Genomic DNA, 24,434 nt, shown 5'->3' on the forward strand with positions numbered 1-24,434 from the left:
ACGTTTCCCCCTACATCTCCCAAAAAGGGGAACGTGGGAAAACATTTCCCTAGGCGTCCTCCGTCCCAAGTGCGTGGGAAGCATGGGGTGCATGCCCTGCACCATGGGGGACGCGTCTCTATGGAACAATGAATTTATCACACGCATCCTTGTTATATGCTAAGTTGAAGGAAACGTTGGAGAAGGGTCTGTTTCTGGCTGGAAACGAAACGGAAACGAGGAAACTCGTACCGTACGGCCTGGAAATGTGTTTCCGCCCGTACTGGCCCATTTATCGAGGAGGAAACGTGGCCAGTACGACCGGAAACACGTTTCCAAGCCGTACAGTGGAGTTTCCTCTTCTAACTTGACTTTTTCTTGTATTTTTTTTATGTTTTCACTTCTAATTTTTTATTGGTGACTAAAATATCTTCTGGATGCTTCTAGAAGCCTCTCAAGTTATAAAAAAAGAGGATTTAATGAGTCGGGCAGCCTAATGTTCAAGCCTATGGCCCTAGTGTTGATATGCAGTTCATGGTAATGTTTAAGAATAAGTAAAAGTGACATTCTCCTTTATTATTCATTTTCATCCTCTTACTTAAATTTTTAACATTACCATGAAATGACTCAGGATGTTTGAGAGTGATTTCGCCCTCATTGGATTTCATATGGAGAAAGTAGAAATTTAGATCTCACTCAAAATCCAGCAGACTTATCTACTTTTCAGGATTTTAGGATTGGGGGGATTACAATGTTTCCATTGGATTTTGTCATGTACTAGGGTATGTAACTTGTATTTAATCAAGAGAACCAAGCCCTCTATGCAAGGGAGACTCCCAATAATCAACAGAATGTACAGTACTAGGGTATGAAACTTGTATTTAATCAAGAGCACTAAGGTCGTTCGACTATGTAGAAGGAGACTCCCAATCAAACACGAGACAAGAAATTAGAAATTTCTAGTGGCTGATTTTTGATATTGCTATTTTCATTATGTGATCATTCATGAGTAAATGTGATGTAAATTTAGAGACTTATAGTTTATGCATTGACAATTGACAATTTAATCATAATGTAATAAATTAGAATGTATCATATATGCTTTATGATTGCACATATTTCTTAAATGTCCTAATATATAAATATATATTGTGTTTCCCCGTTTCCAAAATTTGGGGAAGTCACATTTCGTACCCGTGCTCGTTTCGGAAAATTGTACCCATTTCCCCGTTTCGTGCAACTTAGGTTATATGACTAATAACCTGAGCTTAAACCCTACCCTTTGCACTGGAATTTGCATTAAAAAAACATATTACGCACATTCAATATCCATAGTCAATTGGAAAGTCTCAACTAAAGACAAATAAAATCAAACCTACGTCCACATATTTCTAGATTTATCAATCACACCTACCATGGTGTCAAGGTAAGAAAACGCATAAATATTTCCCTTACTTAAACAGTTTGAACCTAAAGAAATAACTTTTATACAATCAAGAAAAATATTTTGTAACTTTTACACAATCACATAAACGTATAATTGTTGTAGATAGTTTCCCTCTTAAATCATCTACAATTTTAATACTAACCTACGATAATTTCCATTCTCTCTCACCACTTTCTGAGGTATGACACATACATGAATGTAGAGGTTTATTCAATGGTAAAAGTATCATGTACACTATGAAAGTGTAGGAATTTACAGGGTAAGTTCCTCAGACAGAACACCAAAAGGACACCGCTCACAACCAGATCGCAGATCAATACACCAATAATTTGACGTGGTTAAAACCCTCAAAGAGGGAAACAGTCCACGGCCTGAGCCAACGCGGCCACTTCAGGCAATTTATTAATAAAAGAATGAAAATTTACATATGTTTCTCTCATGCACGGATTACCCTACAAATGACACTCCATGCGCTTTAAATAGAATTCATGGACCAATCGGGTGTCAAGCCACGAATCAAGTGTCGGTAATACCGAGGAGAGAATGAACCGTCGGATCACTACATATCGTGACCGTCAGATTGTAAGTTACAAAATGTACAACGGTAAAGAAACACATTTTACCTAACTCTACACTAGACCAAGTTGTACTTAACTATTTCCTATGTGTCGGAATATCCTAACATCCCCCCTTAAGAACAACTTGGGATAGGATTGAAGGATTTACAAATATGACACAATAGGAGAAGGAAGGAGGCACTAGAGCCTATCCCCCCTTAGCGACAACTTCCTGAATTCCAACCATAAATCGAAGTTTAGTGAACTTCGCCTCTGTGAGAGCCTTTGTGAAGATGTCTGCAACTTGATCATCTGTTGAACAATATTGCACTTCAAGAACATGGTCATGAATGAGCTTTCTGATGAAGTGCATGTGCAGTTCAATGTGTTTGCTGCGCTGATGTTGGACTGGATCTTTGCATAGTTGAATGGCACTTTGATTATCACACCAAAGTGTAGTCGGATGCTGCTGCTGAAAGCCAAACTCTGACAAGATCTGACGAAGCCACAAGGCTTCCTTACTAGCTTCTACGGCACCACGATACTCTGCTTCTGCTGATGAAAGAGAAATGGCACCTTGTTTCTTTCAAGCCCATGTAATAGGTCCTGAACCAAGAGTGAACACATAACCGGCAGTAGACTTCCGATCATCAGGGTCACCAGCCCAATCGGAATCAGTGAAACCAACCAATAGAGGAGCTGCTTCGGCACTGTAATGAATCCCAAACTGAACTGTACCTCGAACATAACGAAGTATTCTTTTAGCTGCTTTCCAATGACTTTCACGGGGGTTTTGCATAAACCGAGCAACAAGGCCAACAGCAAAGGAAAGGTCAGGACGAGTATGAGTTAGATACAAGAGTTTTCCTACAAGTTGACGGTATAAGGTAGCATCAACTTCAGGAGAAGTACAAGTGACTGAAAGTTTGACTACAGACTGAAAGGGAGAAGGGGCTGGCTTACAGTCTTCCATGTGAAAATGACGTAGAATATCACAAGCATACTTGGACTGGGAAAGGGAAATACCCTCCTTGGATTGCAAGACTTGAAGACCGAGAAAATAGTGTAAGTGTCCTAAGTCTGTCATTTCAAATTTCCTTTTAAGGCTAGACTTCACATGGTTTATAAGGTTGGGATCACTACCAGTAAGGATAAGATCATCAACATAAAGAACAAGGATGATAAGAGAGTTGCCCACTTTCTTGGTGTAGACAGTATTGTTAGAATGACACCTAGAAAAGCCAGATTCTAAAAGAAAGCTATCCATTTTGGCATACCAAGCCCGAGGAGCTTGCTTGAGACCATAAAGGGATTTCTTAAGTCGACATACAAGGCTGGAGTCTGTTTGTATGAAGCCAATGGGTTGTTCCATATAGATTTCTTCATGCAAGTCCCCATGCAAGAAGGCAGATTTAACATCCATCTGATGGACTTCCCATTTGAAAGAGGCAGCAAGGGAAAGAACAAGGCGGATAGAGTTCATTTTGGCAACTGGGGAGAAGGTTTCAGTGTAGTCAATGCCTTCAACCTGTGAAAAACCCTTAGCAACAAGACGAGCTTTATGTTTATCAACTTTCCCATCTGGTCCATTCTTGGTTCTGTAAACCCATTTGCATCTAACAAGTTTTCGTCCCTTTGGTAAAGGAACAAGATCCCATGTATCATTTGTCATCAATGAATGATATTCTTCATTCATAGCTGCTTCCCAATCTGGATGGCCTGAAGCTTCTGCAAAGGTGTCAGGATCATAATTTACTGGAGCTTGAGCCAGCAAAGAAGAGGCTCTCTCGAACTGAGAACGTGTGCGTCGCTGATCTGTAGGATCACCGGCAAGATCACCTGCTGCATCTCGAGTAGCACGAACCCATTTTGGAAGCTCAGGAGCTGAAGGAGGATCCTGATATGGTGGGGGAGGATTTTCATCCTCGCTTTCATCATCTGAAGAAGAAATGTTTTCAAAAGTAGAAGAGATAGGGAGAGGTGGCACATCCGCCGGACTAGGCTCGCAGGCCGATATATTTTCATCAAATTTTACATCTCTTCTAATGATAACATTTTTGGACTTAAATGGAATAAGTCTATAGCCTTTGACATCTTTAGAATATCCAACAAAAGTACATTTTTCACTCTTAGGTTCTAAAGCTTTATGCTTTTCATCTGGAATATGGGCCCACGCTTCACTTCCAAAAACACGAAAGTGACTTACATCTGGTTTGATTGAGCTCCATGCTTCTTCTGGAGTGATATTCTTTAAAGCCTTAGTAGGAGTGCAATTTATTATGTAATTTGCACAGTTAATTGCTTCTGCCCAAAAACTAAGACCAAGTCCTTTAGATTGTAGCATACAATTAGCCATTTCCTTTAAGGTGCGATTCTTCCTTTCAGCTACACCATTTTGTTGTAGAGTATATGGAACAGTATGTTGCATTTGAATTCCATTCTCAGTGCAATAGTTGATGAATGTGTTTTTAACATATTCTCCGCCATTATCAGATCTTAACTTAAGAATTTGATGTCCAGATTGTTTTTCAACAAAGGCCTTGAAGGCCAAAAAAGTGTTAAATACTTCACTCTTGAGTTTTAAGAAGTATACCCAAGTGCGTCTGGAGAAATCATCAATGAAAGTTAAGAAATACTTGCAGCCAGAGAATGACACAACTGGAAGTGGACCACATAAATCACTATGCACAAGCTGTAAAGGGGCTGAGGCGTGCCAAGAGGCACATTTTTCAAGACTATCCCGATGATGTTTTCCGAGTACACATCCGGAACAAACACCATCTCTGCAAGATACCATAGGAAGACCTGTCACCATATTTTCTTTACATAGATGCTGAAGGGAGCGATAGTTTAAGTGACCAAATCGCTCATGCCAAAGTTTGCTCACTTCATCGTTATGAGCAACAAATACTGAGGGAAGATTTGATGACCCAAAGTTGTGAAACTTATACAACCTTGTAGAATCATCAGCAATGCCAGTAGCTAAAATCTTTTTAGGATCTTTTAGGTCCTTGATTACAACATCATGAGGTGAAAATTCAACGATTTTACCTTCACCTGAATGAGTTATCTGATATACAGATAGAAGGTTGCAGCATAAGGTGGGAACACATAATACATCATTAAACTGACCATTGTCTAGATGAACAGTTCCAGTCCCTACAACATTAAGAGATCTATCATCACCAACATATATATTTTTGGTGTTACAATCATTTAAAGAAGAAAACATGGCTTTGTTTTTGGCCATGTGATAAGAAGCTCCAGAATCAATGAGCCACTCATGAGAATGAGAAGAAGAAGATACATTTAATGCATAGCCAGACCGAGATGCTTGACAACCACATGCAGAAAGTGCCATTCCTGAAGATGAAGTTGAAGTTGAAGATTGCCCCAAATGGATGTTATGCTTCTTCATTGCTGCTTCCAAGGCTTCCATCTTCTTAAAGCATTTTGATTCTAAGTGGCCATCTCGATTACAAAAATTGCAATGTCTATCAGTCTTCTTCCATTTGTTTTTATTTGACTTATCATTTTGTTGAAATGATTTTTCATTTTGGGGCTGAAATTGCTTAGGACCCTTGTTTGGTTTAGGACCATTCTTTTTAGGATATGACTTCTTAGGATTCTTTGAATTTGGTTGCTGCTGGGCGGCTAACGCTTTCTTGGAAGACTTTCCAAGGTTAAGAAGACCAAGGTGTAAGAGTTTTTCTTGTTCTCTTATTAAAAAATCACAAAAAGAGTCAAAGGAAGGGGCTTGTAGTCTGTTCCTTGAGAAATGAAGGCTTCTCTTGTAGAATGGAAGGTGGAAACAAACACAGAGTAGGTTGGTCCCAACTTTGTAAGAATGGAATAGATAAGTTTACTATCTTCTTTCTTGATTTTAACACCTTCCAAAAGATATCTAAGGGTCTTGAACTTGGACAAGAAATCTTCAATGCAAGAAAAATTATTAGGGTCCAATGTAAGCAACTCATTTTCAAGTTGATGGGCTCTAATTTTATTTTTAATCCCAAAAACTTTATTGATTTGTTTCATGGCTTCATCAAGAGTATCAATTTCTGCAATATGGAATCTAAGATCTGGAGAAATAGACATCCCTATCAATCCACGTGCTTGATCTTGCCTATTTTCCCATTTAGCAGTCTTATCTTCATCCTTCGGTTTCTTTTCTTGGCCTGAGGCTATTCTGTAGAGACCTTTACTTCTAAGTAAATCCTCAATGTAAGCCAACCATTGGAAGTAGTTGGTGCTGTCAAGGGTAACTTGGTATTGACTTTCCATTTTAATGGAAACTGAAGCTAAAGATGCTGAAAATAAGTGTTCCAATGGATAGAACTCGAAAAATTAAGCTGGTTTAAAAAAAACGGCTCTGAAAACGGCTTCCGGATGAAGAAGTTATGGCTTTTTGAAAAAAAAGTTGTTGAAGTTGCCGACAAAGTGCGGGAATGTGCGGAAATGAAGAAGTCCGCCCCCACAAAATGGAGACTTGAACCCAAGACCTCTACTCTCTTAAAAATAGCTTTGAACCAATTGATCTATACAAAAAATTTGAGAGAGAGAGAGAGAGGGGGGGGTGCTTTGGGTTGCGTGCTTGCTTTGAGAAAGCTCTTTTTCCCTACAAAACAAAAAACACAAAACCCAACACGGACATGCAAAGAAAACGAACCTTACGGCTCGAAGTTAGCTTTAGCCGAAAAACTAAATATTTTCAAAAATGAACCTTGCGGCTCAAAGTTAGCTTTAGCCCAAAAACTAAATATTTTTCTCAATGTTTCTGATTTTCCGAGATCACACTAAGGTGCGAGGAAAAGAGCATACGCATGAGAAAAATCCTTCCTTTCTGTTTCTGATTTGCCCAGATCGCACAGAGTCGCAGGGCAAAGAGCATACACAGAAATGAAAGGTATAGATCCGGTTAAAAAAAAGCTAAATAAACCGAAACCGAAATAAACAGAGAGAAAATAACAGTAAACTGCAAATAAACACTGTATACCTCCAGATCTTAAAAATGACGCAGCTAGGGCTACCAGAAACCTTTTCGCGTGAAACGAAAGGGGTTCCTCGTTGGAACAGATGCTCCCAACACAACAGAGCAGTCCTCTCGGCCTGAAAGCAGTCAGAAATAGCAGATCTAGGAAACGGCAGTCGGATGCAGTTCTACCGGCTTCAGATTTGGATCACCAACGGACGCGGCCCTCAACTAGCTCTGATACCATGTAGGAATTTACAGGGTAAGTTCCTCATACAGAACACCAAAAGGACACCGCTCACAACCAGATCGCACATCAATACACCAGTATTTTGACGTGGTTAAAACCCTCAAAGAGGGAAACAGTCCACGGCCTAAGCCAACACGGCCACTTCAGGCAATTTATTAATAAAAGAATGAAAATTTACATATGTTTCTCTCATGCACGGATTACCCTACAAATGACCCTCCATGCGCTTTAAATAGAATTCATGGACCAATCGGGTGTCAAGCCACGGATCAAGTGTCGGTACTACCGAGGAGAGAATGAACCGTCGGATCACTACATATCATGACCGTCGGATTGTAAGTTACAAAATGTACAACGGTAAAGAAACACACTTTACCTAACTCTACACTAGACCAAGTTGTACTTAACTATTTCCTATGTGTCGGAATATCCTAACAGAAAGCTTAATGATTGCTTATGTCTAATGTCAACCCTTGTTTACTTTGGTTTTTGATTATGTCACTTAACCCAACATCACATCAATATTGCACCAGTCATTTTGTTCATCAACTCAACCCACATGCATGAAAATATTAGGATATTATAAGCCTAACCTACTATGTTGGAAGATTGTCGTGCAATTTTCAAAAGCATACAGGAGCAGAGCATTCTAGGAGTGTTTATTATATAATATATATTTTAATATAGTTTGATGCATATATTCGCAAAAAAATACATGTAAAATGCCAAATTAACAGTGGAAAACATGAAAACATAGAGTTAACTACTGGATTAATAACAATAATCAAAGCATCAACCATCTAGAAGTTATAATTTATAATAATGTCATCCAATGATCAATTACCAGTGATAACATCAACCTTCAAGTTTTAACTTATACCCTAAGTCACCTGACACGTCCACCGCCCCTTCATGTCTCAAATCCTTCGTGTTGGGCATGACACATGTCCAACACAAGTTTGACTCTTGTCTTATTCATAGAATGAGTTTGACTAGTGTCGAACACAAGCCCCACTAATGTTATTAATGGTAATGCTATGACATTCTCTTTTATCTTCCATTTTCATATTTTAACTTAAATTGTTAGCATTACCATTAATTCACTCAAGATGTTTGAGAGTGGTTTAGACCTCATTGAATTTCATATGGAGAAAGTAGAATTTTAAATCCAACACAAAATCATGCAGACTCAACAGTTTTCAAGATTCCAAGATTGTGAGATTACAATGTTTCCATTGGAGTTTGTCATGTATGAGGGTATGGAACTAGCATTTAATTAAGAGGGCCAACTCCTCTATGTAGCTCAATGTTGGTAGCATTGATTATTGAACTCCACTGTGTTAAATTTAACATGTTCTTTGCTTGGACAATTACATCAATGAATCTTATGAGCTCCAAGATTAATTCCATATCATCACATAAATTATCACCCATTGATAGTAAACTAAGAAAGAACATATGAGTAGTTATAAGCAGAAGAAAAACAAAGACAAGAGAACATAGAAATTGGCACAAGCCAGGGAAAAACCCCAAGATGCGGAAAACCCTTGATCTGATCTTCTTATTATTTAAATCAAGTATTCAGCAAAGAGAGTACAATGAAGACAACTTGCCAATAGAATATCTAATAACTTCAATGAATCAAGAGCATACCAACAACCCTAAATCAAAATGCATACTTCTCACAGAGGACTGCTACCTTGAAGACCTAAGGATAGAGGTAGCCCTGTACCAATCATAACAAGAAGCCCTAGATTAATTGTGTTGTTCCTTCAATTTGTTGCAGCTTGAAGAGAAGAGCCTTTATAGGCATTACGTCCCCTGAAATAGGTTATCAATCAATTGTTGTAGCAGCTGATATCCTGCGGGCAGAACAGAGACATAGAACAAGCACTGAAGTCCTTCTTACTCGGAGAAGGTCATTACAAGCATTGCACCTAGACTCGATCTCATTTGTTGTTCAAGAATCCGGTTCTGAAATGATTAGAAGGCCCATACATATTGAATAGAAAAACAAAACAAAAAACTTTAGCTCCCGCACCTCTCTCTCATAAGTATCTCGGCTCCTGTGACAGAATAGAAAACCCAAAACAAAACACTCCTAACTCCCTCGGCCTCCTACCAGCAGAAAACAACCCATTAAGGATGACTTCAAGCCTTTCTTCCTTCGTTGAGGATCTTTTTGCAACTTTTTCAGAGAAAAAAAATCAGGAGATAGATTTGTGAAATGAGGAGTAAGGCACCTCTATATATACAAGTCGATGGGGTTGAAGAGACGTGTATGTTGGGCTTAATGAGCCGACATATAGGAGAGGCCGACCTTGATAATTGCTTGTGAGAAAACAAAAATTCAAAATCACACTTTCGCTTGTCCAAATGAGACGATATTTATATAGATTTTGGTCCTCTCGAAAAGAGGAATTCAATGGAATGATTATCTCCATCAACTAAGCTGTTCAAAGTGGAATTTGGCCCTAGTTGCCAATTCTAGCACTCCCTCTCAACTAGGGATAATTCCACCTACCAATCCATCATCGATCAACATGCCATCCTGTCATCATAAACCATCCCTGTATCTTATCTCTGCTCTGCTCTGCTGAACACTGATATGAATAATAAAGGGGAATCGATCGAGAGTGAGCCACAAGACCTTGCCACTCTACACTAACAAAATCCAGTCCATATAACCAAAGAATGAACTCCAATCGGACTTGATCCCAAGTGATCAAGTTGAAGAACACCATGCATCCTAGACATAGGGGGTACGGCAGTACCCGATGTGTCCATCGGTAGTGCTATGGTCCCTATCCACTTTTCCCAACTCATTGGCAAGATGAGAGGTACTTCCTATCTGTCCCGAACTGCATGGGTAAGATGATGCAGAAATACCAGCAGGGAAAGAATATATCACATCACGCCGACAACCACACGTAGGGAAAGTTGAAACCACATCCTACAAACACATGTCATAACCATACGTAGGGAAACAATGAACCGTATCCTACACACGTGCAAATCACCGAGAGTAGGGAAAGGATGGACCACTTCCTACATGCATGCCAACCAATCAATCGTAGGAAGGATCCTACTCGTGGGGAAAGATGAACCACCTCCCACTGACATGTCAACCGTCGATCATAGGGAATGAGCATCCTACATGTGGGGAAAGGATGAACCACGTCCCACCAACATGTCCACAACCAAATGCCTAAATGCATCTCTCACTGGGGTATCCACAAGAGTTGGTGAACCACTCATCCTACTCATAAGCCATAGGAGAGGTGAACCACTCATCCTATGCATATGTCATCAATAGTAAGGGAAGGTGAACCACTCACCCTACACATGTGTCATCAATCGTAGGGGAAGGTGAGCCACTCACCCTAAACACATGTCGTTTGTCACAGGGGAAGGTGAACCACTCACCCTGTACACTGCACACTTATAGGGGAAGGTGAACCACTCACCCTATGGTCGCTCATAGCTCAATAAGTACCCCAAGTCTTCAAGAACAAGAACTCCTAAAGCTCAATATTCAATCAAGGACCCTCTTAATAGGGTCTATCCATGACTCCTTTCTTTTCTTTGAAGGAACTTGATCAACAAGCTTGGAGAGGGAATCTGCACTCAGTGTCTCTCAGATTTCAAGTTTTGATTCATTCACGAAGTAAGGTGGATTCCAAGAGATATACCACCTTTGATGTACATTTTCTATTCATCATATTGTCATATTAGCAATGTACTTCAGACCATAGAATTACAAAAATAATAAAAAAACATCCATCATGGGGCTCATCACAGATTCATTCAAAGCAAGGCACAAGGTTGATACTAGAGATCCCCCATGATATGCATATGCAAATCAGTAGCTTCATTACCTCACCGGTTCAGGGAATAGTGCTCAAAATAAAATAAAATAAAACGATGACTCCCTCTAAATATAAGGAAGGTGGTTATGTCAAAAACATTATCACCAATCCACCTGAAACCTGTCTCTTTTCTTAAGATCAATCATAATCATCGGATCATACTGTCATGGATTTTATGGTTCCTTCTGAAGCCTTGCTCATGAGATTCTTATGTGAAATACTTTTTAGAGAGCACTACGATATTGTCCCTAAAACAGTTGCATTGTCTTCCTTTGTTAGATGACTAAGAGAAAAGAATTAAGTTATCCCATCCATGATGAGGAGGGATCTTCCATATTTCATATTCATCAGACAGTCTTTTAGGCTCAACGCATTAAAGAGCTCAATGACCTAGTCAAGGTCCCCACAACTTTATTTTCTCATTGTGCTTCTGAGGTATAAGATCCGTATGTACTTCCTTCAAGGTAGCTTGATTTTCATGCTCATAAGGGTCGATGTAAGGAACTACTTCAAGAGTGCCATGCACTTTTTCTTTTGGCTGTCAGACTTCAAGGGTACCAGAATAAAGGTGTTGTATAGACTTCCATTGCTCCAGCTACTAGATATTGATTTCTTACATATGTTATTATTGCTCCGACAATTAGTGCTACAATTTTTCAAATCAAACAATAATGAGGATGCTTCTAGTCTTGAATGGAAGCTTCAAACAAAACAAATTGATAATTGAGAAGGGCTGCAGAGAACAAATATGTTGTAGTAGATTGGTCATTATGCCATCTGCCCTTCAAAACCATGACTCGGTCAATGGATTACAGTGATATAGAATTATACATTCATAATGCACATCACTATTATCCTTTGTTGACAGTGTTACATATTCCAATCCTGCCACATGCACAAGATCTTGCTAGGTAATAGTGTCTAGATCTCAGAACCTGTCCTCTGCCTTCTGGTTAATGAACAAGGTTACTGACAATATACCAGAACTCAACAACATGAAAAATACATCACCCCTGCACTGTAAATATGTCATCATACACTAGGCACAATTTTGTCCTAATCATGTATAATCGATTTCACTAGTTGTATGCACATAAAACTTAGATCCTGCATAGCCCTATGTGCATTATTAGGCGTGTTGCCGCACAAAGTGTCTAAGCACTGCGACAACGCTCAGAGTAGGGGTTGTCACTCTAATCCTTACTTTGTTTAGACTCTCTCCTAGACAAGTCAAGGGGGGTAGTCCCTAAGGTGAATGAATGGAGAATAGCATGTGAAACTCAGGCTCTAGGAGACTTAAAGAAAGACAACTTGATGAGTGTAAACGAGTCCTGGTTAACTGAGATGGATAGATCTAATAAAATAAGACACAATCACAAGATAAAAATATTTTTCAACCAACGCCTTATGTTCAATTAACCAAAAGATTAAATAAAAACAAGTTACCCAGAGCAATTTAAAATGTCGCAAAGCGATGATCATGAACAATTAAATGTAAAATGCTCAAAACTTTAGCATGCAGGATAATCTGGCAAAATTTATCTTTCTCCAACCGTCAATATGATTTTTTAATTACTCTTTACGCAAATTAGAATTTTAATTACTCTTTACGCAAATGCTTTAATGTGGTAAATGAAGAAGTAAAATAAATCGAAGGGTTAATAAATTAAATTTTTAATGGGACATAGCCCACATTAAAAAATTTATTGTGAAAGCGCAAGTCCTCATTTAATTTATTTCTCTAGTAATTCTCAAGTCACCAAATAATTTTTTTATTTTTTTGTGTTTTTTAAATGTTTTTTAAATATTTTTTAAATGTTTTTCAAATGAAAAAAATAAAAAATCAATATCATAAGTTAAAAATAAAAAAATGTAAAACAAAAGTAAAATCAAATCAAAAATAAATAAATAAAATTGAAAAACAATAACCTAAACAAAACAAAACAAAAAAAAAAAAAAAAAAAAAAAAAAAAAATCGAATTTTAAACTAAAATGAATTTAATCCAACATTTCATTAAAAAGGAAATCGATTTTTTTTATTAAAAACAAAGATCTAACTAAATCCCTAAAGGTGAAGACAAATATATTTTAAATTTTTAAATTTTCCCACACAAAAAATAAATTTTTAAATTTTAAAAGAGGTGCGTAACTCAAAACCCTTCGTATATCACCACTAAAATCTTATGATAAGCCAGGAGTTAATTTAGTTAGGCTCTTCAAAAAACACATAGAGAGTTGGGTGGTCCAACTGAAAACTTCCCCTAATGCCCAAAGATCTAAAAATCAAGATTTTCCTGCAAAACTCAATCCAGCCATCAAAATAGAGCGAGAAAATGATAATAAAATTCAAACAAATAGAAATACATGTTATTACATTCAAAATTTAAATTTATCATTTAAACCCCAGCGACTAAGCAAGATACATCTACTCAAATCACTCTTCAGAAGCTATTATCAATGGCTTTAGAAAAAATTATGCATGAAAACAACACATCTTATAGTATTCCAATGAAGAGTAACACCAGCAAAATTTAACCCCAAAGTCTTTCTTTATTATCCAGAAAAAGATTACACAAGAGCTTTTTGCTTAACACACAACTCAGAGATCAGATAGATCGACTGACAAATGACTTCCTATTTTAAAAATAAATCCTCCAACAGCTAGTTCGAGTGATCCTCGTCAAAACAATCTCAACCGTTGATGAAGATTAAAATTTATTTTAATCTCATCTATCATAAAATTTAATTCTTGAGGAAATTCAAATTTTTCAATTAAATGTATTTTAATTCACTCAAAAATTAAATTTTTGAGTTAATTCCACCAAAATTTTGACTTTGACTTAACCCCACGGATCAAAGGTTTAAAATTTATCAAAATAATTAATTTATCTTAGTCCCTGGACCTCTTAAAATTTAATTTTTAAAACCGACGAATTTTGCCTTTAGAGAATTTAAATTTACCTAGGACCTAGAATTAATTAAATTTCTGGCTTAGGATTTTAATTAATTTTTGGCTAGAAAATTTAATTAATTAACCTATGAGGTGATAAATTACTTTTCCAACCCTCAAGACACTTTACATCATGATTTTCATATTTTCTACATCACAAGGGGGAAAACCCATTTGTAATAGACCCTCATAGACTACCCATTTTTGCAACACAAATATAATCCAGCAGATCAAGCAACCGATAATAAAATAACCTAACTATATAGTTAGAATTATTCTCAAATCACTTTTACATAGACTCGATCTAGAACACTAGGACTCACCTAAAATCCTAGTGACAAAATCCATTCCGGCTTTGGGGTAAGACTGAAGGAAAACTCTGTCGACCATCTGACAATGGATCACTGAAACAAAAAACCTCCCAGAATGTAAATTGTCACCGGAAAAGTAGGTTTACTTCGGCCATTACATACATGACACGGATCTGCTGAGATTATTTACATCATATACATGCAGAATGGATTTACATTATAACATCTTGGAAATCAAGCTGATGATGATAGCTGAACGGCACAGACACATCGATCAGGCACTATCCCTTTTGAGAAAAAAGTGGGTGCACTGCTATGGGTCGTTGACATATAATGGTCAACATCTGGCTCCACTTGGGGACACATCGTTGCACCGGAGGAATATGAGAATCCAAAATCTGCATCCACGCAACACACAAGATAACATAAGTAGCATCCATCCAAAACTCATCAAATAATATTAAGCACAGGAAAGATATAAGCTTTTCATTTATTAACTATCCTAATAACATGAAAAACATAAATCTAACAAAACTACAAAATGAAATGTTGAATTGAAAGGGTGTAAGGTTGATACAAAGGATGCCCAGTGGCATCAGATGTCCTCTCTTAAGTACAATTTGAGCATTTGGCCATTCGCGGGTAAATCCAGTGCCTTGCCTTCCAACATGCTCAAATGGAATGAGTTGGGTCCAACAATGCCTCGAATGATGCATGGTCCCAGCCACAAACTATCAAATTTGTTATGCTTTCCTGGTTTTTGATTTATTCAATCCCACAACAAGACCATATCTCCAACCTGCAAAGATCTAGGACGAGATTTTTTGTCAAAGCTTTTCTTGATGTTAGATTGATTCTTATACATATTATCAAAAGCCTTCCTACAAGTTTCATCCAACTCTACAAGCTAATCAATTCTATCCTGGACAACAGTCTTATTGCTAGTAAAGTGCTAAAGGAGTTGGTAAGCTGGCAATTTAAGATGCATTGCCAAAGTTGCATCCAGGCCATAGACTAATTCAAAGGGACTTTTACTAGCAACTTTCATTTTTGTTATTCTATCTGCCCACAAAGCATACATGATTTTACTGTCCCAAGATCGCTTGTTATCTCCCCCTATTTTCTTGATAATGGTTATAAGATTTTTATTACTTGATTCAGCCGGGCCATTAACCTAAGGATAATAGTTAGATGAATGAGATAACACAATGTCGTACTTAAAACAGAATGATGAAAGTTCCATAGAACTAAAAGCCATAGCATTTTCAATAGTGATCTTGGCAGGGACACCAAATCTAGTAATTATTTGATTTTCAAGAAAGTCCATAATAACCTTCTTAGTGGCATTCTTAGTTGGAATGGCTTCTACCCATTTTGTAAAATAATCAGTAGCGGTCAAAATCCATGAGTAGCCATTGCTAAAATTTTCATGAAATTTCCCTATGAAATCCAGACCCTAATGCTGAAAAGAGGCCTCAACAACCACAAGTTGGAGGGGCAGGGCGGCTAGCTTCTGCTTCCCAGTGAATAGTTGACAAGATTGGTAACATCTAACAAATTTGTGCACATCAGTAAAATTGAAGGCCAGTAACATCCAGCTCTAAGGATATTGTGGACGGTAGTTCTAGCAGCTTAATGCCCTCCACAAAATCCAGAGTGAAACTCGGAAATCAACTTTTTTCGCCAAAATAGGCCATCCTTCATGATGCAATACTTAGAAGCCTTTAATCTAGGAGCCCTTCTTTTATGAGCAACTAAATGGCTAGGACATGTAAGATTCAATAGGTAATATATAATATCCTTGTATCATTCATGCTCTCCTAACCTTTGCAGCTCAAGTAAAGATCAATTGTTAAGACAAATCAAACCAAGAGCTTGCTCGTTATTTTCAGTTAACATCTCAGTTAAACCTTCACCCTTGAATAACTTGCTGGGTTTAATTTCCAAATCATATTCTTGAATTTTCATTACCCACCTAGCACAGGTCCCTAAGCAATCAGTTTGAGTTAATATATCTTTGACAGCAGAATGTGGGATGTAAGCTATGACTTTGGAATATCCGACATGTCATGAAATGCTTAAGAGATTGAACTAAGGCATAAGCTTGCTTTTCCATGGTAGTGTAATTGAACTCAGAATTATGAAGCGCTCTACTCATGAAAGCAATAGGTTGTTCTTGCCCATCCTTATTTTTCTTAAGTAAGACACCAACAATGGTATCCTCAAAAGCAAACGAGAAAGTCATGAAATCCTTGGAATAATCGGGACTGATTAAAACATGAGCTTTGGCTATAACATTCTTTATTTCTTGAAAAGCCTTTCTACTGTCTTCTTTCCACAGAAAAATTGTGTCTTTTTCCAAAAGACTTTGAAATGGCTTTGCTAATTCTATGTAATTCAGAATAAATCTTCCAACGAAATGTATTTTTCCTAGGAAGAACTAGAGGGATTTTAGATTATGGGGCATTGGAATCTTTTGAATTGTCTCAACCCTTTTAGGATCAATCTTGATCCCATCCTTTGAAATTATGTGACCAAGGTCATCTTGATATATTTCAATGAATTTTCCAATTAAACCTTTAAAATCATAGTCCATGGCCCTTTGGAAGTAGCCCCAACATTCGTAAACCCGAGAGGCATTCTTATGTATTCAAATGTTCCCCATGGTGTGATGAAAGTTGTTTTATGTCGATCCTCCTTTTCTACCCAAACTTGATTATATCTGGAAAAACCATCTAACAATGACATCATCCTGAATCCCGTCACTCTTTGCAATAAGGTCTCCATATTAGGCAAAGGGTAACTATCCTTTTTACAAGCTAAATTAAAGTTTCTGAAATCGACACACAATCTGATTGTATCGTTCTTTTTCCTAACGATCACCAAATTTGAGCACCATGTAGAATGCTTAGTTTGAGCAATAACGCCAGTAGCCAACATCTTTGTGAGCTCCTTTTGGACTAAGGGGGGAAATTTAGGATTTATTTACCTAAGTTTCTGACGAAATGGCTTAGCATTTTCATCCTTTTAAGGGAATGGTATGTTCCATAACATCTTCCCTATAGCCTTTTAATTCATCATAAGAAAAAGCTAAAACATCCCTATACTCATAAAGTAAATTTATTAATTTCTTTCTTTCATCTTCATTAGTACCTTTACCAATTTTAATAATTCTAGGGTCTTTAGATGTACTGATGTTTACTTCAACAAACTCTCCAAGATCAATTTTATTTTCCTCTTTCCTCTTAAGAGCATCATGCCGATCAAAGTGTTGCTCAAGAGCAACAACATTTCGAGGAGAAGGATTTAAATATCTTCATCGATATCGGGTCCATCCTCCTTGTAATTTACTTAAGAACACTGAAACTCATCCAAATTGTCTAAGAAGCGAATACTCTATCTTTCATCATCAAAGACTTGCCAATGCTCATAATTATCTGGGATAGAAGGTCTAAAAACAATTTCCATCTTAATTTTATCTTCAATTAAATTATCAGATAATTGCATGATGGAAGTAGCAACAGCTAACTCATCGGCCAAACTATTTTGCTCCCTTCGGATAGCTTCAAGGTTAATGGCATCAAAATACTCCATGGTATCCCACACAGCATTCCTATAATTTTTTAATCTCTGATTTTTACATGTGAATTTATTTTTAATTTGCATGATAACTAAATCTGAATCACCCTTGATACTTATCAATTTAACTTTTAAAGCTTTTGCCAATTCAATACCCAACAACAAGGCTTCATATTCAGCCACATTGTTGGTTGCTTCAAATTCTAACCGATAGGCAAATTTGAAAATATGACCAAGGGGAGATTTTAAGACAATCCCCACACCTTTACCATGCCTAGATGCTGCACCATCAAAGTATAAATACCAAACCTTATCTTTTAAATTACCCACTTTTTCTTCAACCTTGGCCTCCAAGGGAATGATAGAATTAGACAGGATAGCATGATTCCCTAGGCTAGGTTGTTCACTTATGATTTCATTGTGGGGACTTTTAGGATCTTCCACATGGAATCTCCTTTCAAGCTCTCTGTTTAACTTAAGATATCTTTGACCATTAGGGGAAGGAATCATAGCATATGACCAGTTCATTTGTATGCTTCCTCCTAAATCAGAGGCCCATTTCCTAGACAACAGCATACCCCAAGCATCAGGGACATCAACCACAACAATGTCCATGACAATCATGATATCAAGGTAGACAGACAGATGGACTTGTATGTCCTTAATCAACCCATTAACTTCAATTTTCTTCGAATCCATGGCACATATGTTATAGTACGGCCTTGATATTCTTAAATAAAGTTGGTCCATGACTCTCTTAGACATCACACAAGCGGAAGCACAAGAGTCAAGCACGCAGTTATATAAGTGATAATTGTTCACAAGCAAAGTAATGAAGAACAGAGAATGTTTTCTATTATCAGAATCCATACTCTGCAAGTATATGGGAGCATCCTGATAGAAAGCCTCAGGAGGTTCCTCTTGAGAAGCATTTACCTGGGTGCTACTAATAACATTCAATAACTTAATCCTTTGGGAGGGGATCTTTACTATTTCGGTGATAGGGACCAAAACTTTAAAGCTATTAAACCAACCTCCTAAATCAATATTCATTCCAGACGTTGATCCAAAATTAAGACTTCGAGAATTAACTGGATTATCATTTTGATTTCTCCTTTGATAAGTCAACCTCTTGTCCTTAGCGATTTCAAGGACTTGCTCAGATGGAGGTTTCTCACCAAAGAGCTTATAACTAAGACATTAGTTTCATGACCAAAATTATTGATACTATATGAAGATGTAAAAGGTCTAACAGATTGACTATTTCCCTTGACCTCTTCCCAATTTTCCTGCGACAAGCGATATTCTTTACCAACCACATTTATCTGGTTGCTTGTCCCAAGCATCTCATCATGTATGATTCTCTTGATAATAGGACAAGTGGCTTCTTCATAAAGCTCATCACATGCTCTACAAAAAGGCGGGGTCTCCTCCACAAGATTATTCGTTTCAAGAGGGTGAGGAGGCCTCTGCTCACTAGACTGACCTTTCTTCTACCAATTATTTCAATTATTATTATTATTATTATTCTAACCCCTAAGTTGATGCATTTGAGCTCTTTCCATTTGAATCAACCTAGACTGTAACGTAGTTATCTCCTTAGCATGATCAACAATCATCCTAGCTTGATTTAACTCCATATTTTCTAACTTCTTAAGCAATTTTTGCATAGCTTCTTCTTCAAATTCCTTTTTTGTTCCTTTAGATTCTATTAATTTAACAGCAGATCAATCAAACCCAGGAATTTCAGATTTGCCAGCTCTTCAGCTATGATTTGACAAGCCTTGTAGTCACTAGGCTTGGATCGTCTTAGTTCCATAAGAAGTGTCAAGATTGAAAGCATCGAGATAGTATTCTAGAAGCATTTTCTTAGTTGGTTTGTAATCAGTAGATATTTCTTTAAGCATACCATTAAACCTTCTATTAAATTCTTCACACGTCTCATTTTCTTTCTTTTTAATGATGCTAATGGCTTTTGCTAGAAATCGATCTTCTTTCTTATCACCAAATTTCTCTCTAATAGCATTAAGGAGAGAATCATATGAATCAATACTATGATCAAGCCTATCCCTAAACCAATCCATAGCATCCTGCTCAATGGTCAAGACGAAACATTTCATTTGCACATCCTCATAATTTTTAGCCTAAGCGACTTTAGCCCACCATGTCTGGAAAGCATATAAATGATTTTTAACAGCGATTGCATTATTTCCTTGTAAAGCGGGTAGCTTGTCTAAACCATTATTTGGAAGGTCATGGGGATAAACCTGGATGTTAGCAAAGTTAAGAGGCCCATAGATATCCATGATGTCTGGAACGGGAGGATTCAAGAAGAGTGAATGGATGTCACAGAGAGCTTCCTGGCCGAGATTGACAAGGAGTGTACGAGAAGAGAGCTTGTATAATCTAGCTCTGAGAGCCCTTTCAGGATCCGGAGCAGGTTTAGCGAACTTACTTGGGTTCCTCCTAGTATACACCCCTGAAGAAGACGATGGAAGTGGAGACACCACCCAAACAGAAATCTAACTTAGACACAGAAGATGAAAAAGAGATGAGGATGAAATGATCAAATGATGAGAAGAGATTGAGAGGACCAAGGACAGAAAACTCTATCCCCGGCCACGCCGCTAAAAAATGTTGTCACACAAAGTGTTTGGGCACCGTGACAACACTCAGAGTAAGGGTTGTCACTCTAATCCTTGCTCTATTTAGACTCTCTCCTAGACAAGTCAAAGCGGGTAGTCCCTAAGGTGAATGAATGTTGAATAGCCTGTGAAACTCAAGCTCTAGGAGACTTAAAGATGGACAAATTGATGAGTGTAAACGAGTCCTGGTCAACTGAGACGGATAGTTCTAATAAAATAAAACACAACCACAACATAAAAATATTTTTCGACCAGTGCCTTATGTTCAATTAACCAAAAAGATTAAATAAAAACAAGTTACCCAGAGCAATTAAAATGTCGCAAAGCGACGATCATGAACAATTAAAAGTAAGATGCTCAAAACTTTAGCATGCAAGATAATTTAGCAAAATTTATCTTTCTCCAACAAATAATATGATTTTTTTAAAACATTTATCGCTCTTGACAATAGAGAAATCATAAAAATTAAGATTTTGCACCTAACACCAAAGACACCATGGAACTTTAAATTAGAATTTTAATTACTCCTTAGGCAAATGCTTTAATGTGGTAAATGAACAAGTAACATAAATCAAAGGGTTAAAAAAAAAAAATTAATGTGAAAGCGCAAGTCCTCCTTTAATTTATTTCTCTAGTAATTCTAAAGTCACCAAATAAAATCAAAATCACAAGTTAAAAATAAAAAATGAAAATCACAAGTTAAAAATAGAAAATGAAAAGATGTAAAACAAAAGTAAAATCAAATCAAAAATAAATAAATAAAATCAAAAAATAATAACCTAAACAAAAAAATCAAATTTTAAACTAAAATGAATTTAACCAAAAGTTTCATTCAAAACGAAATCAAATTTTTTTTTATTAAAAATGAAGATCTAACTAAAACCCTAAGCCAAAGAACAAAAAATAAAAATAGAAATAGAAATGTTTTGAAGTGTTTTTGTATGCAAGGCTCGACAGCGACGTATGGAGAGGAGCTCGAAGAGGCAGCGAGCAGGCTTCGAAACAGGGGCAATGGAGATGCAGCGACGGGTGCAATGAGGGAGCTGAGAGTTGTAGTTGCGGGATGCATGAATGGAGCAGTGAGAAAGGAGACAAGAGGGAGCTTGTTTGCAGGTAGCACGCAGATGGCAGCAAAGAAGATGACGCAGCAAAGGGAGTAAGCAAGGGCTACAGATATGAGGGAGTTGTGAGGTTTTCCGCAAGCAGACGAGAAGAGGACACAGATTTGAGGGAGGGAAAAGGAGAAACGATGGAAGGGTTAGAGAAAAAGAAAAACACAGAAAACAAAGGGAGATTGGAGTTGTAGCAACGAGGGTTGAGGGAGCTCGAGCAGCAAGGAGAGGAAAGGAGTTTGCAGTTTAAATGAAGCAGTGATGGGAGGATCCGTTGTTTATTTTATTTTTTTTTGCAGTAGGGGTATGGCAACAGAGTGGGGATAGAGGCTTTCCCTAAAAAAATTCGAAATTTTCTACAGCGAAAATGTAAAAAAAAAACCCCGACAGCAGATAAGAGAAAAATGCTAGCCAAGGAAACAAAGAAAATTTTCCATAAATTTTGATTAAAATGTTATACTTTTGCTTCAGATTTATCAATGAAACCCTTGTGAAAATTTTCAGATTTAGAAGGAAAAAGAAATATGAAAACAACAACAACAAAAACAATTTGAAACCCTTAGACTACAAAATAATGCCCATGCAAAATGGTATTGAGGTTAGATCTTACCCTCCAGAGCCTAGATCTGGCTTCAAATAAAACTTCTCTTTCAAATCTGTAACCTGTACCTGAAAACAAAAACACTCAAGACCCAGATACACAAAAAATAAATAAAACCTCAAAAACCCAAGTCAGAAAACCAAAAAAAAAAGTATAGATCTATACACAAGAATGGTAGATCTATCATATCTGAGCAGTATGAGTCCAACTCCGCTCCTAGATCTGATAATCTAAGGCTCTCAACAGCCAAACCTATCAATTTCCTACACACAAAATAAATTTTTAAATTTTAAAGGAGGTGCTTAACTCAAAACCCTTTGTATATCACCACTAAAATCTTATGATAAGCCTGGAGTTAATTTAAATGGGCTCTTCAGAAAACATAGATCGAGAGTTTGTTAGTCCAACTAAAAAACTTTCCATAATGCCCGAGGATCTAAAAATCAAGATTTTCTTGCAAAATTCAGTCCAACCATCAAAATAGAGCGAGAAAATGATAATAAAATTCAGACAAATAGAGATATTTGCTATTATATTCAAAATTTAAATTATCATTTAAACCCCAGTGACTGAGCAAGATACCTGTACTCAAATTATTCTTCATAAGCTATTATCAATGGCTTTAGAAAAAATTATGCATGAAAACAACACATCTTACAGTATTCCCTTGAAGAGTAACACCAGCAAAATTTAACCCCAAAATCTTTCTTTATTATCCAGCAAAAGATTACACAAGAACTTTTTGCTTATAGCACACGACTCAGAGATCGAATAGATTGAGTGACAAATAACTTCTTATTTAAAGATAAATCCTCCAACGACTAGTTCAAGTGATCATCATCAAAACAATTTCGGCCGTTGATGAAAATTAAAATTTCTTTTAATCTCATCCGTCGAAATATTTAATTCTTGAGAAAATTCGAATTTTTCAATTAAATGTATTTTAATTAACAGAAAAAATAAAATTTTGAGTTAATTTCCCCAAAATTTTGACTTTGACTTAACCCTGAGGATCAAAGGTTTTAAATTTATCAAAATAATTAATTTACCGTAGTCCTCGGACCTCTTAAAACTTTATTTTTAGGACCGACGAATTTTGCCTTTGGAGAATTTAAATTTACCTAGGACCTAGAATTAATTAAATTTATGGCTTAGGATTTTAATTAATTTTTGGCCAGAAAATTTAATTAATTAAACTATGAGGGGATAAATTATTTTTACAACTCTCAAGACACTTTACATCATGATTTTCATTATTTTACATCAAAAGGAGGAAAACCCATTTGTAATAGACCCTCACAAACTACCCATTTCTGTGACACAAATATAATCCAACAAACCAAGCAATTTGTAATAAAATAACCTAACCAAATAGTTAGGATTATTCCCAAATCACTTTTACATAGACTCGATCTAGAACACTAGAACTCCCCTGAGATCCTCATGACAAAATCCATTCCGACTTTGGGGTAAGACCGAAAGAAAACTCTGTCAACCATCCGAGAATGGATCGATCAGATAAAAAACCTCCCAAAATGTAGATCGTCACCAAAAAAGTAGGTTTACCTAGGCCATTATATACATGACACGAATCTGTTAAGATTATTTACATCATATACATGCAGAATGGGTTTACATTATAACATCTTGGAAATCAAGTTGATGATGATAGTTGAACAGCACTGACACATTGATCAGGTGCTATCCCTTTTTCGAAAAAAGGGGGTGTACTGTTGTGGGTTGTTGACACGTAGTGGTCAACAAGGCGTATGGATTCATATAGTGTATAGCAGTCTTTACTTCATACACATGATTTCAAGTTAGATCACTCCTTACCCCTTTTAAAAGTACAACAAAAATGGTGTACAACAAGTTATCTCACATACAAATCTAGCCAAGCCAATCATTTCTACTCCCAGTGTAAGAACCTTAAATTCAAAAAAAAATCAGAATATGTAATTTAACACAGAATTTAAATAATTAAACTAATGAAAACCAACCTGTTTGTTCTGTTGTGAAGCTCTACTATAATTGTTTTGCTGTAAATTTGTCCTCGCTGCAATTTTTGTAAAGCCATGGCTGAAGATGCTTCTGATTTGCTCCAATTCCCGCTCCCGTTACCAAAAGACCAAAACCTCTCAGCCAAACTAGGTACAGCCTAG

General features: G+C 36.9%; 2 protein-coding genes across 6 annotated transcripts in view; both read right to left on the minus strand.

The window, feature by feature from the left end:
• The window catches only part of LOC149190588 (DNA ligase 1-like), a 309,510-nt gene that overhangs the window by 65,162 nt on the left and 219,914 nt on the right, over positions 1–24,434 (minus strand). The gene's annotated exons all lie outside the window — the stretch shown is intronic.
• Positions 17,732–24,434, minus strand: part of LOC149190589 (uncharacterized) — a 43,158-nt gene continuing 36,455 nt past the window's right edge. Inside the window, exon 3 of the mRNA XM_089412396.1 lies at positions 17,732–17,948. Coding sequence (XP_089268522.1) covers positions 17,732–17,948 — 217 coding nt within the window. The remainder of the gene's footprint in view (positions 17,949–24,434) is intronic.

This window comes from Pinus tabuliformis, chromosome 3_1 (assembly GCF_031772625.1).
Source record: "Pinus tabuliformis cultivar Carrire ecotype Pingquan chromosome 3_1, CPIR1, whole genome shotgun sequence".
Taxonomy (NCBI): domain Eukaryota; kingdom Viridiplantae; phylum Streptophyta; class Pinopsida; order Pinales; family Pinaceae; genus Pinus; species Pinus tabuliformis.